We start from the raw sequence: 12,901 nt of genomic DNA on the forward strand, positions 1-12,901 counted from the left end.
GGAAGCCCGTGTGATTTTAGGAAGTGGGTGATGGGGACATCATTAACCCCTGCAGTGCAGAGGGGCGTTGGAATCCTGTGTGATTTTGGGGAGTGGGTGATAGGGGGCATTAACCCCTGCAGCTCCCAGGAGGTTGGCCCCTGTGTCTGATTTTGGGAGGGTGATGGAGGACATTAACCCCTGCAGTGCAGAGGGGCGTTGGAAGCCTGTGTGATTTTGGGGAGTGGGTGATAGGGGGCATTAAACCCTGCAGCGCCCAGGGGTGCTGGCCCCTGTGTCTGATTTCGGGATGGTGATGAGGGGCTTAAACCGCTGAGCGCCGGGGGGCGTTGGAAGCCCGTGTGATTTTAGGAAGTGGGTGATGAGGACATCATTAACCCCTGCAGCGCCGGGGGGCGTTGGAAGCCTGTGTGATTTTGGGGGGTGGGTGATGGGGACATTAACCCCTGAGCGCCGGGAGGGTTGGCCCGTGTGTCTGATTTTGGGAGGGTGATGGGGGCTTTAACTCCTGAGCACCGGAGGGTGTTGGAAGCCTGTCTGATTTTGGGAGCGTGATGGGAAGCATTAACCCCTGCAGCGTCGGGAGGGCGTTGGAAGCCCGTGTGATTTTGGGGGGTGGATGATGGGGGGCTTTAACCCCTACAGCGCCGGGGGGGTTGGCCCATGTGTCTGATTTTGAGAGGTGGGTGATGGGGGTCTTTAACCCCTGCAGTGCAGAGGAGCGTTGGAAGCCTGTGTGATTTTGGGGGGTGGGTGACGGGGGGCATTACCCCCTGAGCGCCGGGAGGGTTGGCCCGTGTGTCCCCCCGTGCGGCGGAGCGTGCGGGGCCGGGCCGGGGGGTGCGGGCGGGCCGGGGCGGGGGCAGGGGCGGGGGCCGGGGCTGTGCCTGCTGCGGCGGCGGCGGGGCCGGGCCGGGATGCGGCGGGGCCGGGGCCGGGCACGATGCGCGGCGGGGCGCTGGCGCTGGCGCTGCTCTGTGCCCTGCCCCTGTGCCCGGCGGCGCTGGAGCCCCCCAAGCCGGGCTCCGGGCTGGACACAGGTACCAGCGACGGCGGGACGGGACGCGGGGGCATCCCGGGCTGGCGGCGCATCCCGGCTGGGATGTCCCGGGAGCGGGCGGGGAGCGGCTGGATCTCCTCTCGGTTGCGGCGGCGATGCCCGGGGATAGGAGCGCAAAGGGTGCCCGGGCATCCCGGCCCTGGGGCAAACACCGGTGCTTTGGGGGGGGCTTTGCGGGCAGAAAGGCTTCCCCCGGTGCGAGGGGCATCCCGCAGGGGCTGCGGGGGGGCGGGGGTGCGGGCAGGGTAGGACTGGCTTCGGGGGTGTCGCTGTGGCACAAGAGTCCCGCTGGCACTGCCCTCCCTGGAGAGGGGTGCGGGTCCCTCTCCCTGCGGGAGCAGAGCGGCCGGCATTGCCCGGGGTTGTGTGTGGCTTCTTGGATGTTTAATATCATACAATCATAGAATTGTGAAATAGTTTGCGTTGGAAGGGATCTTAAAGCTCATCTCATCCCACACCCTGCCATGGGCAGGGACACCTCCCACCAGCCCAGGATGCTCCAAGCCCTGTCCAACCTCACCTTGGACTCTTCCAGGGATGGGGCAGCCACAGCTTCTCTGGGCACCTGTGCCAGGGCCTGCCCACCCTCACTTTTGACTGAGCATGATCCAGGTGTGTGGCTTTAACCTTTGGTCGGTGCTGCCCAGCCTGGGGAAGGTCCTGAGCACAGGAAGGTTTTGGGGTTTTATTGTAGATCCAGCTGGTGTAACAGGCACAGTCTTCCAGATGTGTTGGTTTCTTGGGCTTTGGTGTAAAACAAGACTCTCCTTTGGTGTTGAGGCTCTTGTTCTCCAGACAGTCCCTACTGATGGAGCAGTTCTGCTCCAAGGAAGGTCTCTGCAGCAAAGATGGAAGAGATATCCTCATGAAGCAGGATGGGGAACCAGGGGCAGCAGCTGCAGAGCTTGGAGCTTCCTGACCTCTGAGCTGGGCTTGGCTTCATGAGCCAGAGCTGTGACCTGTGACACTGGGTGGGTGCCTTGTGCCCAAGTCAAGTGGGCAATAATTGAAGTGTGGAGGGAGTGCCAGAGGAGGGCAGCTCATGGCTGGAGATGGGACTTGGTGGTCAAAGCTGGCGAGACCTTGTCCCTTTGCTCTGTGCAAAGGACATGGCAGGAGGCAGTTGCAAGAAAATTAGGATTCATGTCTTAGATGGGTCCATTAGGAAATAAGAATCCCTATCTTCTTTCCTCACTCCAGTTCAGTCAGAATATGGATATTTCTTGATGGCTCCTGTTTCTCTGTTTGGGTTGGGGCAGCATCACTGTCATGGGGATGGCACCATCTCCTGCCTGGTGTCCAGGTGGAAGGGCGGTTTCCATGGATGTTGCCTGGGAAAGGTCAGTGTCTGGGTACATGACCTCCACCTGGGACACTGGAAAGGGCTCTGAGGACTCCCTGGAGCCTTCTCCAGGTGAACACCCCCAGCTCCCCCAGCCTGGCTCCAGAGCAGAAGTTCTCAAGCCCTTGGAGCATCTTTGTGATCTCTCCTGGTTCTTTTTATTCTGGGAGTTGCAACTTTCCTGAATGAGACCCCTGCAGTGCTGGGGGGGCCCATGATGGTGGGGAAAGGTGGCACTGACAGAGTTTCCCTGGATTTGGGATGCTGTGGGGTTGCACAAACCTCATCTGCCTCTGAGCATTCCCCCCTCCCAAGCCCTCAGTGCCCAGATATGCCAACACTGGTGGGCACAACGAGGGGGTCTCCAGGGCTTTGCTGAGGTGCTTTGGTTAAGAAGAAAGTGGAGAAGCTCCTTGATGCAGGGGGAGTTCAGTGGTCCTGGAGCTCCTGGGAGCTGGTTTTGCCTCATAAAGTGTAAGAAATAATAATTGCCACCCAGCCCTGCAAACCCCAAAGCTCCCCAACCCAACCCAGAAAAATCTTGTCTGGGAACATGATCCCAAAACTGAAATGATTTGCCATTAATCAAAGCTTCGAGTCATCCAATTAGAACCTGCTTAATTAAGGGCTGCATCCGAAAAGGCACCGCTTGGCTCCTGCAGATGGTGTTTCTTGCTTGAGGGTTGGTGAGAAGAGTCTTTCAGGAAATTATCCTGCTGGAGGTCTGAGGCTCTGAAATGTTGGATCCAGTTTTGTGCAGAGAGGCCCCTCAGATCTGGGATGTTTTGGTGCCATGTGCTTGTGTTGAGGACTTGGTAAAATTACATTAAACCTCCTGTAAATATGCAAAATCAAATCTGAATTGCAATTTGGTAGCAGTGTCTGCCTGTGGTTGCATTGATGATTTAGATGAGGGGATTGAGTCCATCAGCAGCAAATTTGCTGATGACACCAAGTTGGGAGGGAGTGTCGACCTGCTGGAAGGCAGGAGGGCTCTGCAGAGGGATCTGGAGAGACTGGAGGGATGGGCTGATTGCAATGGGATGAAGTTCACCAAGGCCAAGTGCAGGTCCTGCCCTTTGGCCACCCCAACCCCCTGCAGCGCTCCAGGCTGGGCACAGAGTGGCTGGAGAGCAGCCAGGCAGAGGGATCTGGGGGGACTGAGGGACAGGAAGCTCAACAGGAGCCACCAGTGTGCCCAGGTGACCAAGAAGGCCAATGGGATCCTGGCCTGGATCCAAAGTAGTGTGGCCAGCAGGCCCAGGGCAGTGACCCTTCCCCTGGACTCTGCCTTGGGGAGGCCACACCTTGAGTGTTGTGTTCAGTTCTGGGCCCCTCAGTTGAGGAAAGAGATTGAGGGGCTGGAGCGGGGCCAGAGAAGAGCAACGAGGCTGGAGAAGGGACTGGAGCACAAGTGCTGTGGGGAGAGGCTGAGGGAGCTGGGGGTGTTCAGCCTGGAGAAGAGGAGGCTCAGAGGTGACCTCAGCACTGTCTGGAACTGCCTGAAGGGAAGTTCTGGCCAGGTGGGGGTTGGTCTCTTCTCCCAGGCACTCAGCAATAGGACAAGGGGGCACGATGGACTCAAGCTCTGCCAGGGGAAATTGAAGTTGGAGATCAGAAAAAACTTCTGTGCAGAGAGAGTGCTCAGGCATTGGAATGGGCTGCCCAGAGAGGGGGTGGATTCCCCATCCCTGGAGGTTTTTCAGCTGAGTTTGGCCGTGGCACTGAGTGCCATGATCTGGTAAAGGGACTGGAGTTGGACCAAGGGTTGGACTTGATGATCTTGGAGGTCTTTTCCAACCCAATCCATTCTATGATTCTATGTGGTTTATATATATTTTCATTTATATATATTTGTATGTATCATGTTTGTGTCTGTGCCTGTGTAAACCTGTACAAAGTTGATAATCTTAACCAGTTTCAAGTCAATTTTCTTAAAACTCCAGAAATACCAGAAATGGATTCTTCATGTCATCTCCACATGCCCTTCCATTAGGGAGGGTCATGGAGTCCTCAATTAGGCAATTATATGGTATTATTAATTTTTTCTCCCTGACAAGACCATAAATTGTACATTTAAAGTGATGGAAATACAGAGGTCACTGCCTGGGCCCCCATCCCACAGAGCATCTGTGAGCCCCTCCTGGGCTGTGTGTCCCTGTGGGGCAGAGCATGAAGGACTAAACCCTTGGGGGCTCTCAGGAGTTGGGAGAACCCCAGATAGACCCCATCAGTATATTTTGACAATGCAGGTTTTATCCCCAAGGTCCTTTGTGGGCTCCTCTCTGAGGGTTTGTGCAGCAGAGGGGGGAGGGAAGAGCCCACCAGGGTTTGTTGTGCTTCAGCTCCATTTGAAGAGCCTTTTTATTTTGAAATCTGTTTTTCTGATCACCTGCTGGATGAGGGAATCCTTTTCCACCCTGAAATCCTCCTTTTGTCCAGGAATAGGGCAGGGGTGGGTTTCTGCTTTCCCTCAAAGGCACGTGGCACAAACCCTCTCTTGCACTTGGGGTTGTTTGGTTGTCCCCCCTTGCACTGGACTCAGCCCAGCTGGTGCTTCTGTCCTGGCTACTTTGGGACCCCAACCTGGATGTGGCCCTGGGGGCCAAAGGGACTGTCCCAGGATGTGGCTCTGCATTCAGAAGTGGCATGAGGGGGATGTTTTCACTAAATTTCCCTAAATGCTGTTTCACCTGCCACCACTTTCTTCCCAAGGTGACAGGAGAACGTGATTCATGGCAAAGCCATGAGGATTGGGGACATTGGGATGCAGGGACACTGGGAGGGTGGTTCATTCCCAGAGCTGGTGCCACTCCTGAGCTCCCATATCCAGGTGCCTTCTGCTGTGGAGTTTGGCTTTGCCAAACTTGAGCTGTTTGGATTGAAAAGTCTCTCTGTTCCCTGCCTGTCCCATGCTGAGTTCTTTGAAAACTTCCAGCCCCAACTGCCCAGCTGTTCCCAGGATCCCCAGCCATTCCCAGGATCCCTGTTTTCAGCATGGATTGGTATTTCTGGGAGCTGAAGCTCATACCTGAAGTTTAGCAGCATCTCCACAAGATCCTTCCAGATTAGACCAAGTTATAAAATCTTCCACTTTTCCTAAAACTTCTCTCTCCCTGTGGATCCAGGTGTGAATCCTGCCCTGAGCCAACCCCAGTTCTCACATCCCACAGTCCCTTGGGTGCCACCCCAGAGCACACAAAGATGCCAGTGCTGCTTTCCCCTCTGTTTTCTCCATCTTAGTAGGTGGAAATCATTCCCTTGAAACCTGCTGGGAAAGGTTTTCAAGGGTGAGTGCTGTTCCTTAGGGGAAGATTTTCTAGGAGAGAATTGTAATGGATAAGCCACATGCTGCAGGTTTGTCATCAGATCAGCTTACCAGGAGCTGAGCCAGATGATACAGGCATCAATCCCATGGAAAAATGAACAGTCTGACCTGGGCCACGTGCTGTTACACCTAAACCAGTGCCTGCCCCTGTTGGAACACTGGCAGGACCTTCCAGTGACTGAAGTCCAAGCTAAGCCAGGCTTGGTTTAGGTTTCCCTGCAGCAAGGTGGAAGATTCCAGGGGCAGACACAGAGTTTGGTGTGAGAAGCAGCTTGGAATGGCTGTCCACACCCCCTTCCTCAGGGCAGGCTCCCAAAAAGCTCCTAATTCCTTGCAGGAGGAGCCACCATCTGCTCCTGGTTGAGGTCCTGGCCATGGGGGTGACGTAACGTCGTTCCGCCCTCGGCTGAGGAAGTCACAGCTCAGTGTGTATGTTCAGGGTGTGCTATAGAGATCTCTATATATACATTCCATGAATCTTGGCTCTCCCAGCCCTGCAGGGATGGCACTGCCTGTGTGGGCAGAGGCTGCTGGCTGTGCAGGAGCTCCAAGGAGATGAGCCCATTCCCTGCACACTGCAGTGTATGGGGTCAGTTGCTCCTCAGGGTGGGTTGTTTGGGGCTTGTCTGGGAAGCAAAGCCCTTTGGAGAGCTGGTGGGTATCGGTGGGTTCTTGGGTGCTGGGCTCAGTCCTCGTGGCCCTGGCTGGGTGCAGGCTCAGGACTCACCTCCAGAGGATGTGAGGAGGGATCCCTCCTCCATGGGGATGCTCTGGCATCTGGGAGGGCTTTGCTGGTGTTGCAGCTCTTGCCCAGGCAGGTGGGCAAAGGGGCTCTCCTGCTCCTGCCTGTTGGCCCTGGCAGTATTTTGAGCACGGAAACCTCACTTCCTTCCCCTAAAAGGAGGGGGGACAGCTGTTCACCCCACCTACCTCTCAGAGCAACATTATTATGCTTTTTGGTGCTTTGCTCCCTATTTTAACCAAAGCAGGCTGGCAAGGCTGGCTCTGCCCCCTTCCTTCCCACCACAGGGAGCGTGGGAGAGCTCAGTGAGGGGCTGAGCACCCGTGCCCATGTGGCTGCACCTCGGGTGCTGCCCTGGGCTCAGCTCTGCAGGAGCAGGGCAGGGATTCTGGCACAGGGAAATGCTTCCTGCTTGCCAGCTGGTGGCAGAGGCATTCCTTGTGCCCACTGTTCCTTCACTGTGCAGAGGCTTCTTTCAGCCTGGCATGGAGCAGTGGGCTGAAAAGCTTCGCTCTCTAAGACTTAAACACCCTCCTCCCCTGCCTTTCCCTCTCCAAGAACTCCAGAGAGCAACAAAGTGACAAAAATCAGCTTCTGTTTAGGGCACCTCAACCTTGACGGTGGGGCTCTGTCCCATAATGATGGTAATTAGTGCAGCACTAATTGCTCACATCGAACTCCACCTCTCTCCGTGTCCCTCCTATAGGGTTAAAGGGCACCTCGGGTCACATCGGGCTGATCCTGGTGCTGCTGGGGACGAGGGAGCCCTGGCACGGGGCTGTGGGTGCTGGGAGGGTGATGGGAGGTGGGTAGGAGGGCTGAGGGACATGGTGGGATGGAGGGATGCAGCAGGACAGAAGGACGTGTCTGGACAGAGGGACAGAACAGGACAGAGGGATGTGTCAGGATGGAAGGACACAGTGGGACAGAGGGACACACCAGGACAGAGGGACACACCAGGACAGAGGGATGTGTCAGGATGGAAGGACACAGTGGGACAGAGGGACACAGTGGGACAGAGGGATGTGTCAGGATGGAAGGACACAGTGGGACAGAGGGACACAGTGGGACAGAGGGATGTGTCAGGATGGAAGGACACAGTGGGACAGAGGGACACAGTGGGACAGAGGGACACAGTGGGACAGAGGGATGTGTCAGGATGGAAGGACACAGTGGGACAGAGGGACATACCAGGACAGAGGGATGTGTCAGGATGGAGGGACACAGTGGGACAGAGGGACATACCAGGACAGAGGGATGTGTCAGGATGGAGGGACACAGTGGGACAGAGGGACACACCAGGACAGAGGGACACACCAGGACAGAGGGATGTGTCAGGATGGAGGGACACAGTGGGACAGAGGGACACACCAGGACAGAAGGACATGTCAAGATGGAAGGACACATCCACCCCTCCCCCTGTGGCCACAAGTGGCTTTGTCTCCTCAGCTTTGCCACACTTGCAGCAGCTCCACAGGAAGGAGAGCCAGGGTTGGCTGTGATGGGTGTGATTTCTTTCTCCTGATTTCCTTTGCCTCTTCTCCTTGCCCCTGGTGCCTGGAGGGGACAAGGAGAGCTGAGGTGCCACATTGGGTCTCCAGGTGGCTGCAGTGGGTTGGAATTTGGGGCGCTCAGCAGCCTGACTCCCTGTCGAGTCACAGAACCATGGAATGGCCCAGGTTGGAAGCAACCTCAGATCATCTGGTGCCACATCTGTGGGTAAGGGAGCCTAGAGGAGATGGTCTAGAAATCCATCCCATTGTGTCTTGGAAACCTGCAGGGATGGGGAGTCCACCACATCCCTGGGGAGGTTCTTCCAGTGACTGTTCTCACCAAAAAAATCCCTTCTTGCATCACCAGCCCAGGTTGCTCCAAGCCCTGTCCAACCTGGCCTTGGACACTCCAAGGGATGGGGCAGCCACAGCTGCTCTGGGCACCCTGTGCCAGGGCCTGCCCACCCTCCCAGGGAAGAATTTCTCCCCAGTATCCCATCTAACCCCTATGATGAGTGTAGGTAACACATCCCATGTAAGGAAGGGCCAGAGCTCCTGTAGCTTGTGCAGCTTTCTCAGCTCCTGGACTTTGGGGAGTTCATGGGGGTGCTTTGCCCAGAGCTTTGTGTGTTTGCCATGCAAGGGGCACAGGAACCTTCCTGCCACCAAAAAAAGAGTTGGCAGGAGGTGCTGCTGCCAAGAGTTCAGTCGTGGGGTGAGGCTGAGTCACATTCCTGTGGGGTGGCAGCTCATTCCTGGGTGGTGTGAATCTCTCTATGTCCATGGAGCCTTTTTTTCCTCCTCTAAGGAGTCCCATAATCTGCATTTATGTTCTCCTGAGAGCTCTGTGTGGCAGTGGGAACCAGCACTAGGGATGGGATCTCAGTTTATCACCTTCAGAACCTGCTGCAGGAAAATTCCAAGGGTTGGGCACAAGTCAAACAAATTTAGCTCAGGGAAAACACTTGATTTTTGTTGCTTTCACCAGAGTGTGAATGAAGTAATTTCTTTTAAATATATTTAGTCTTCTAAAGTCATTCAAGTAGCAGTTTCTATTTTCTTAAAGGGAAAATAAAGTGTGTAGGAAGGTGATTAACTTTTATCTGTTGGATGCTGAGTCCCCTCCTGACTGGCACTATCAGAGCTCCACCTCCCCACTCACCCAACACAGATGTGTTCTGAGGGTGATACACTGAGATAAGACATGAAATATTTCCATGGGGACTCGGAGAAACAGGAGAAGGAGGGAAGTTATTTATTGCAGAGACATCTTAAAGCCCCTCAGCCCCAAACTCGTCTGTGACAGATGAAGGGATAGTCCCTCCTGCTGCTCTGCAGGCAGCTGGGGAGGAGGATGCAGCTGATGCTCCTCACAGACTGTCCCAGCTGTTGGAGCTGGCAGAGGAAACCTGGAGAGCATGAAGGGAGAGCAGGGAAGGGCTGGGATCTTCCACACTGGCTGGTTTTGATGGGATGAGCCCAATAGCCCTGATTTTTTTTTTAATGGGAAAAGGTCTGGTTGGTAGATAATGCCCTGGCTTGGAGGGAGGGTGGCACAGGGGGTTGGAAGTGGGTAGTCCTTAATGCTCCTTCAGTCCAAACCATCCTGGGATTCTGTGATTCCCTGTCTGGGGATTAGCCAAGGATTGAGCAGGGTCTGAGTGCTCCTCCCTTTGAGAGCTCCCTGAGCTCTGAAATGTGTGCAATACCCAACACCAAGGTGGGTGATTCCTGAGAAATGGAGCATCCAGAACCTCTGGAGCTGGGAATAAACTGGGAAGAAGTGAGATGGGGTGACTGGGACACAGGGCAGGGCTGGCACTCCCTGATTTCTGCCTCTGCAGTAGCTGTGGTGTTTCTCTGCCATCCACAGAGCAGGGAGTGATGCCAGCCAGACCTTCCCTCCTCCTGCAGTGACTCTGAGCTGGCATCTGAGCTGGGATCTCTGCAAGACAACACAGCCAGGCAGGCAGTCCTGTTCCATTAGCTCCTCTCTTCGTGGTTTTTCTTTCTGAACCTGCTAGACATGTTGTTTTAAAGAAATGCTGTTATTTTGCCAGCTTGCTCTGTCTCACACTTCAGCATTGCCCCTCTGCCAGCCCCGGGGGGTGCCAGGTTTGTGCCACTGCAGTTGCAGCAGAGAGCTCTGGATTGTGGTGGAGAACTGCAGGAGTTGATGGGCTTGCTTGGAGCAGATCCCACCACCTGGGGGAAACTGCTGTGCTGCAGGTCATGAGCTGAGCATGGCATGGCTCATCCCTGAAAGGTGGAAATCAGAAGAGATAGGAGAAAAAAACCCAAACATGAATGTCAGAGGAGTGAGGAGAATTTATTGGGATACTCTCTATGGATAGAGCACCATGTGGGAGCCAGAGCTGATGTGTTTGGGGGGATGAAAACTGGGGCAGGTTCAATCTGGAGAAGAGAAGGCTCCAGGGAGACCTCAGAGCCCCTCCCAGTGCCTAAAGGGGCTCCAGGAGAGCTGGAGAGGGACTGGGGACAAGGGATGGAGGGACGGGACAAGAGGAAGTGGTTTCCCACTGCCAGAGGGCAGGGTTAGATGGGATTTTGGGAAGGAATCCTTCCCTCTGAGGCCCTGGCACAGGTTGGGCAGAGAAGCTGTGGCTGCCTCACCCCTGGAAGTGCCCAAGGCCAGGTTGGATGGGGCTTGGAGCAACCTGGGCTGGTGATGCAAGAAGGGACTTTTTTGGTGAGAACAGTCACTGGAAGAACCTCCCCAAGGATGTGGTGGACTAGTGGAAGGTGTCCTGGGCTAGTGGAAGGTATCCTGGGCTAGTGGAAGGTGTCCTGGGCTAGTGGAAGGTGTCCTGGGCTAGTGGAAGGTGCCCTGGGCTAGTGGAAGGTGTCCTGGGCTAGTGGAAGGTATCCTGGGCTAGTGGAAGGTGTCCTGGGCTAGTGGAACGTATCCTGGGCTAGTGGAAGGTGTCCTGGGCTAGTGGAAGGTGTCCTGGGCTAGTGGAAGGTATCCTGGGCTAGTGGAAGGTGTCCTGAGCTAGTGGAAGGTATCCTGGGCTAGTGGAAGGTGCCCTGGGCTAGTGGAAGGTGTCCCTGCCCATGGCTGTGGGTGGGTCTGGGTGATCTTGAAGGTTCCTTCAACCCCAACCAGTCTGTCATTCCATGATTTCTATCCCTCTGCCAGCAATTAAATGTGTTTATACTGAACATTGCGAGTACCTGCCACAGGTTATGTCAGAGTGAGGGATTTTATTGTTACTTGTTCTGCTTTCCTGCTGCTGAGCCTTTGTTTCCAAGGCACATTTTCCATGGCAGCTTCCACTGGGAGTGGGAAATGGCTGATTAAAGGAGTTGCCATCCAACAAAGGTGTCTGAGCCCAGGAGTGAAACCTTCCCTTTGACACAGTTGCATCGTTAATACTTTTCTGAAGTCCTTGGGTGGATCAATTCAACAGCTGGGCTTTGCCTGTGGAAATGCTGGGCTGCGTTTTGGCAGGGGGGGGGATATCACAGGGCTGAGTGAGATGTTCTGTAATGAGAGCTATTAAAAGGTCATTAGCGATGCACGGGGGGGGTTTGAAGTCAGATCTGCCTTTCTGGCAGCGACTTTTGTGTGAGCAGATTGTTAAACAACTCCTGAGCTTTTCCTTCTTTGCTTTTTTTTTTTTTTTTTTTTTGCACTACTGGAGCTTTGTGACTCTTTTCATTTTGAGGATGCCAAAGTGAAAGATCTGCCTGAAGGAAGTGTGAGGAGATGTCTTTGTGGTGCCTCGTGGTCCTCCTTGTCCTGCCCAGCGATGAGAGGACATGAAGAGTTCGAAGTGATCTGCAAATTAAAAGGGAGGCAGAGAGAAAACCAGGGGGTTGCACACTCTGTATGGAGGGTTTGAGGGACTTAAAGAGCAGCTTTTAGGTGGGGTGGCCTCGCTGTCCTGCATCACTTGGAATGTCCTGTGTTAAGTCCCTCAGATATTTTCCCCAAGGATTCTCGGAAGGAGCTGGAATGCAGCCAGCCCTGGGCACGGAGGTGCTTGGGGGTGGCTGCCACAGGCTTTGCAGGGATTCAGGGGCTGTAACCAGCTGGTGCCAGGGTCTTCCTCCCTTCAGGGCTGTGGTGGGTGCAGGGACCTTCCCTCCCAGCAGAGCAGGAGAAGGTTGATTTTCATGTCACAGAAATCATGTGTCTGCCTTGTGGCCTCAGGGCCACCCTGAGTGACCAAGCCCTGAGCTCCTACCACAACCTAAATTGCATGATTTTCTCCTGTTTCATGTCAATAACTGCAAGGATTTGTCCTCCTTTGAGAGGGAGAAGGCCCTGAGTTCCTCACACAGGGGAGATTGTCCAAGGCTTCATCCCCAGGCAGAGAGCAGGGGCTGTGCTGGTCCCTCCTGGCCTTCACAGGGACAAAACCAGGCAGTGGGATGTTCTCCCTTCTGTGCTCCATCACAGGGATGGCTGAGCTGCAGGGACCAAAGCAAACCAGGTTCCAGCTGCCCCAGACCTGCTCCTGGGGCTGGCACAGGGAAGAAGTTTCTCCTTCTTCCCACTTGCCAGTGGCAAATGTGTGAGAGTGGGAGTGTGTATTTAATCCCCCCAAGCCACAGATCATGGCCAGGTGCTTTCCAGTTGTTGTACAGTTGGCACCAGCTCTGGGCATCAAATCCCTCAGGGCTGAAGTGGCCTTGGTGGCTGTAAATTGGATGCTGCCATTGGCAGGTGGGTCCATCACTGCCCCTGCTCTCTCAGGGTGGCTGGAACTAGGACGGAGGGTGGGCACTACCAGGCTGGCCACCCATCCCTGACCTGCTGAGGATGGATCAACATTGCCCATCTCAGCACCCAGGGAATGGCTGGAGCTGTGCCAGGGCAGGGACAGCACCCAGGGAATGGCTGGGGCTGTGCCAGGACAGGGACAGCACCCAGGGAATGGCTGGAGCTGTGCCAGGGCAGGGACAGCAC

At 55.1% G+C, this 12,901-nt stretch overlaps 1 protein-coding gene across 1 annotated transcript in view; it reads left to right on the forward strand.

The window, feature by feature from the left end:
• The first annotated feature begins 921 nt into the window (after positions 1-921).
• Positions 922-12,901, forward strand: part of LOC139681298 (collagen alpha-1(II) chain-like) — an 89,183-nt gene continuing 77,203 nt past the window's right edge. The window contains exon 1 of the mRNA XM_071574603.1: positions 922-1,040. Within this exon, the coding sequence (XP_071430704.1) occupies positions 944-1,040 (97 nt within the window). The 5' untranslated portion in view covers positions 922-943. The remainder of the gene's footprint in view (positions 1,041-12,901) is intronic.

This window comes from Pithys albifrons, chromosome 20, assembly GCF_047495875.1.
Source record: "Pithys albifrons albifrons isolate INPA30051 chromosome 20, PitAlb_v1, whole genome shotgun sequence".
Classification (NCBI taxonomy): Eukaryota; Metazoa; Chordata; class Aves; order Passeriformes; family Thamnophilidae; genus Pithys; species Pithys albifrons.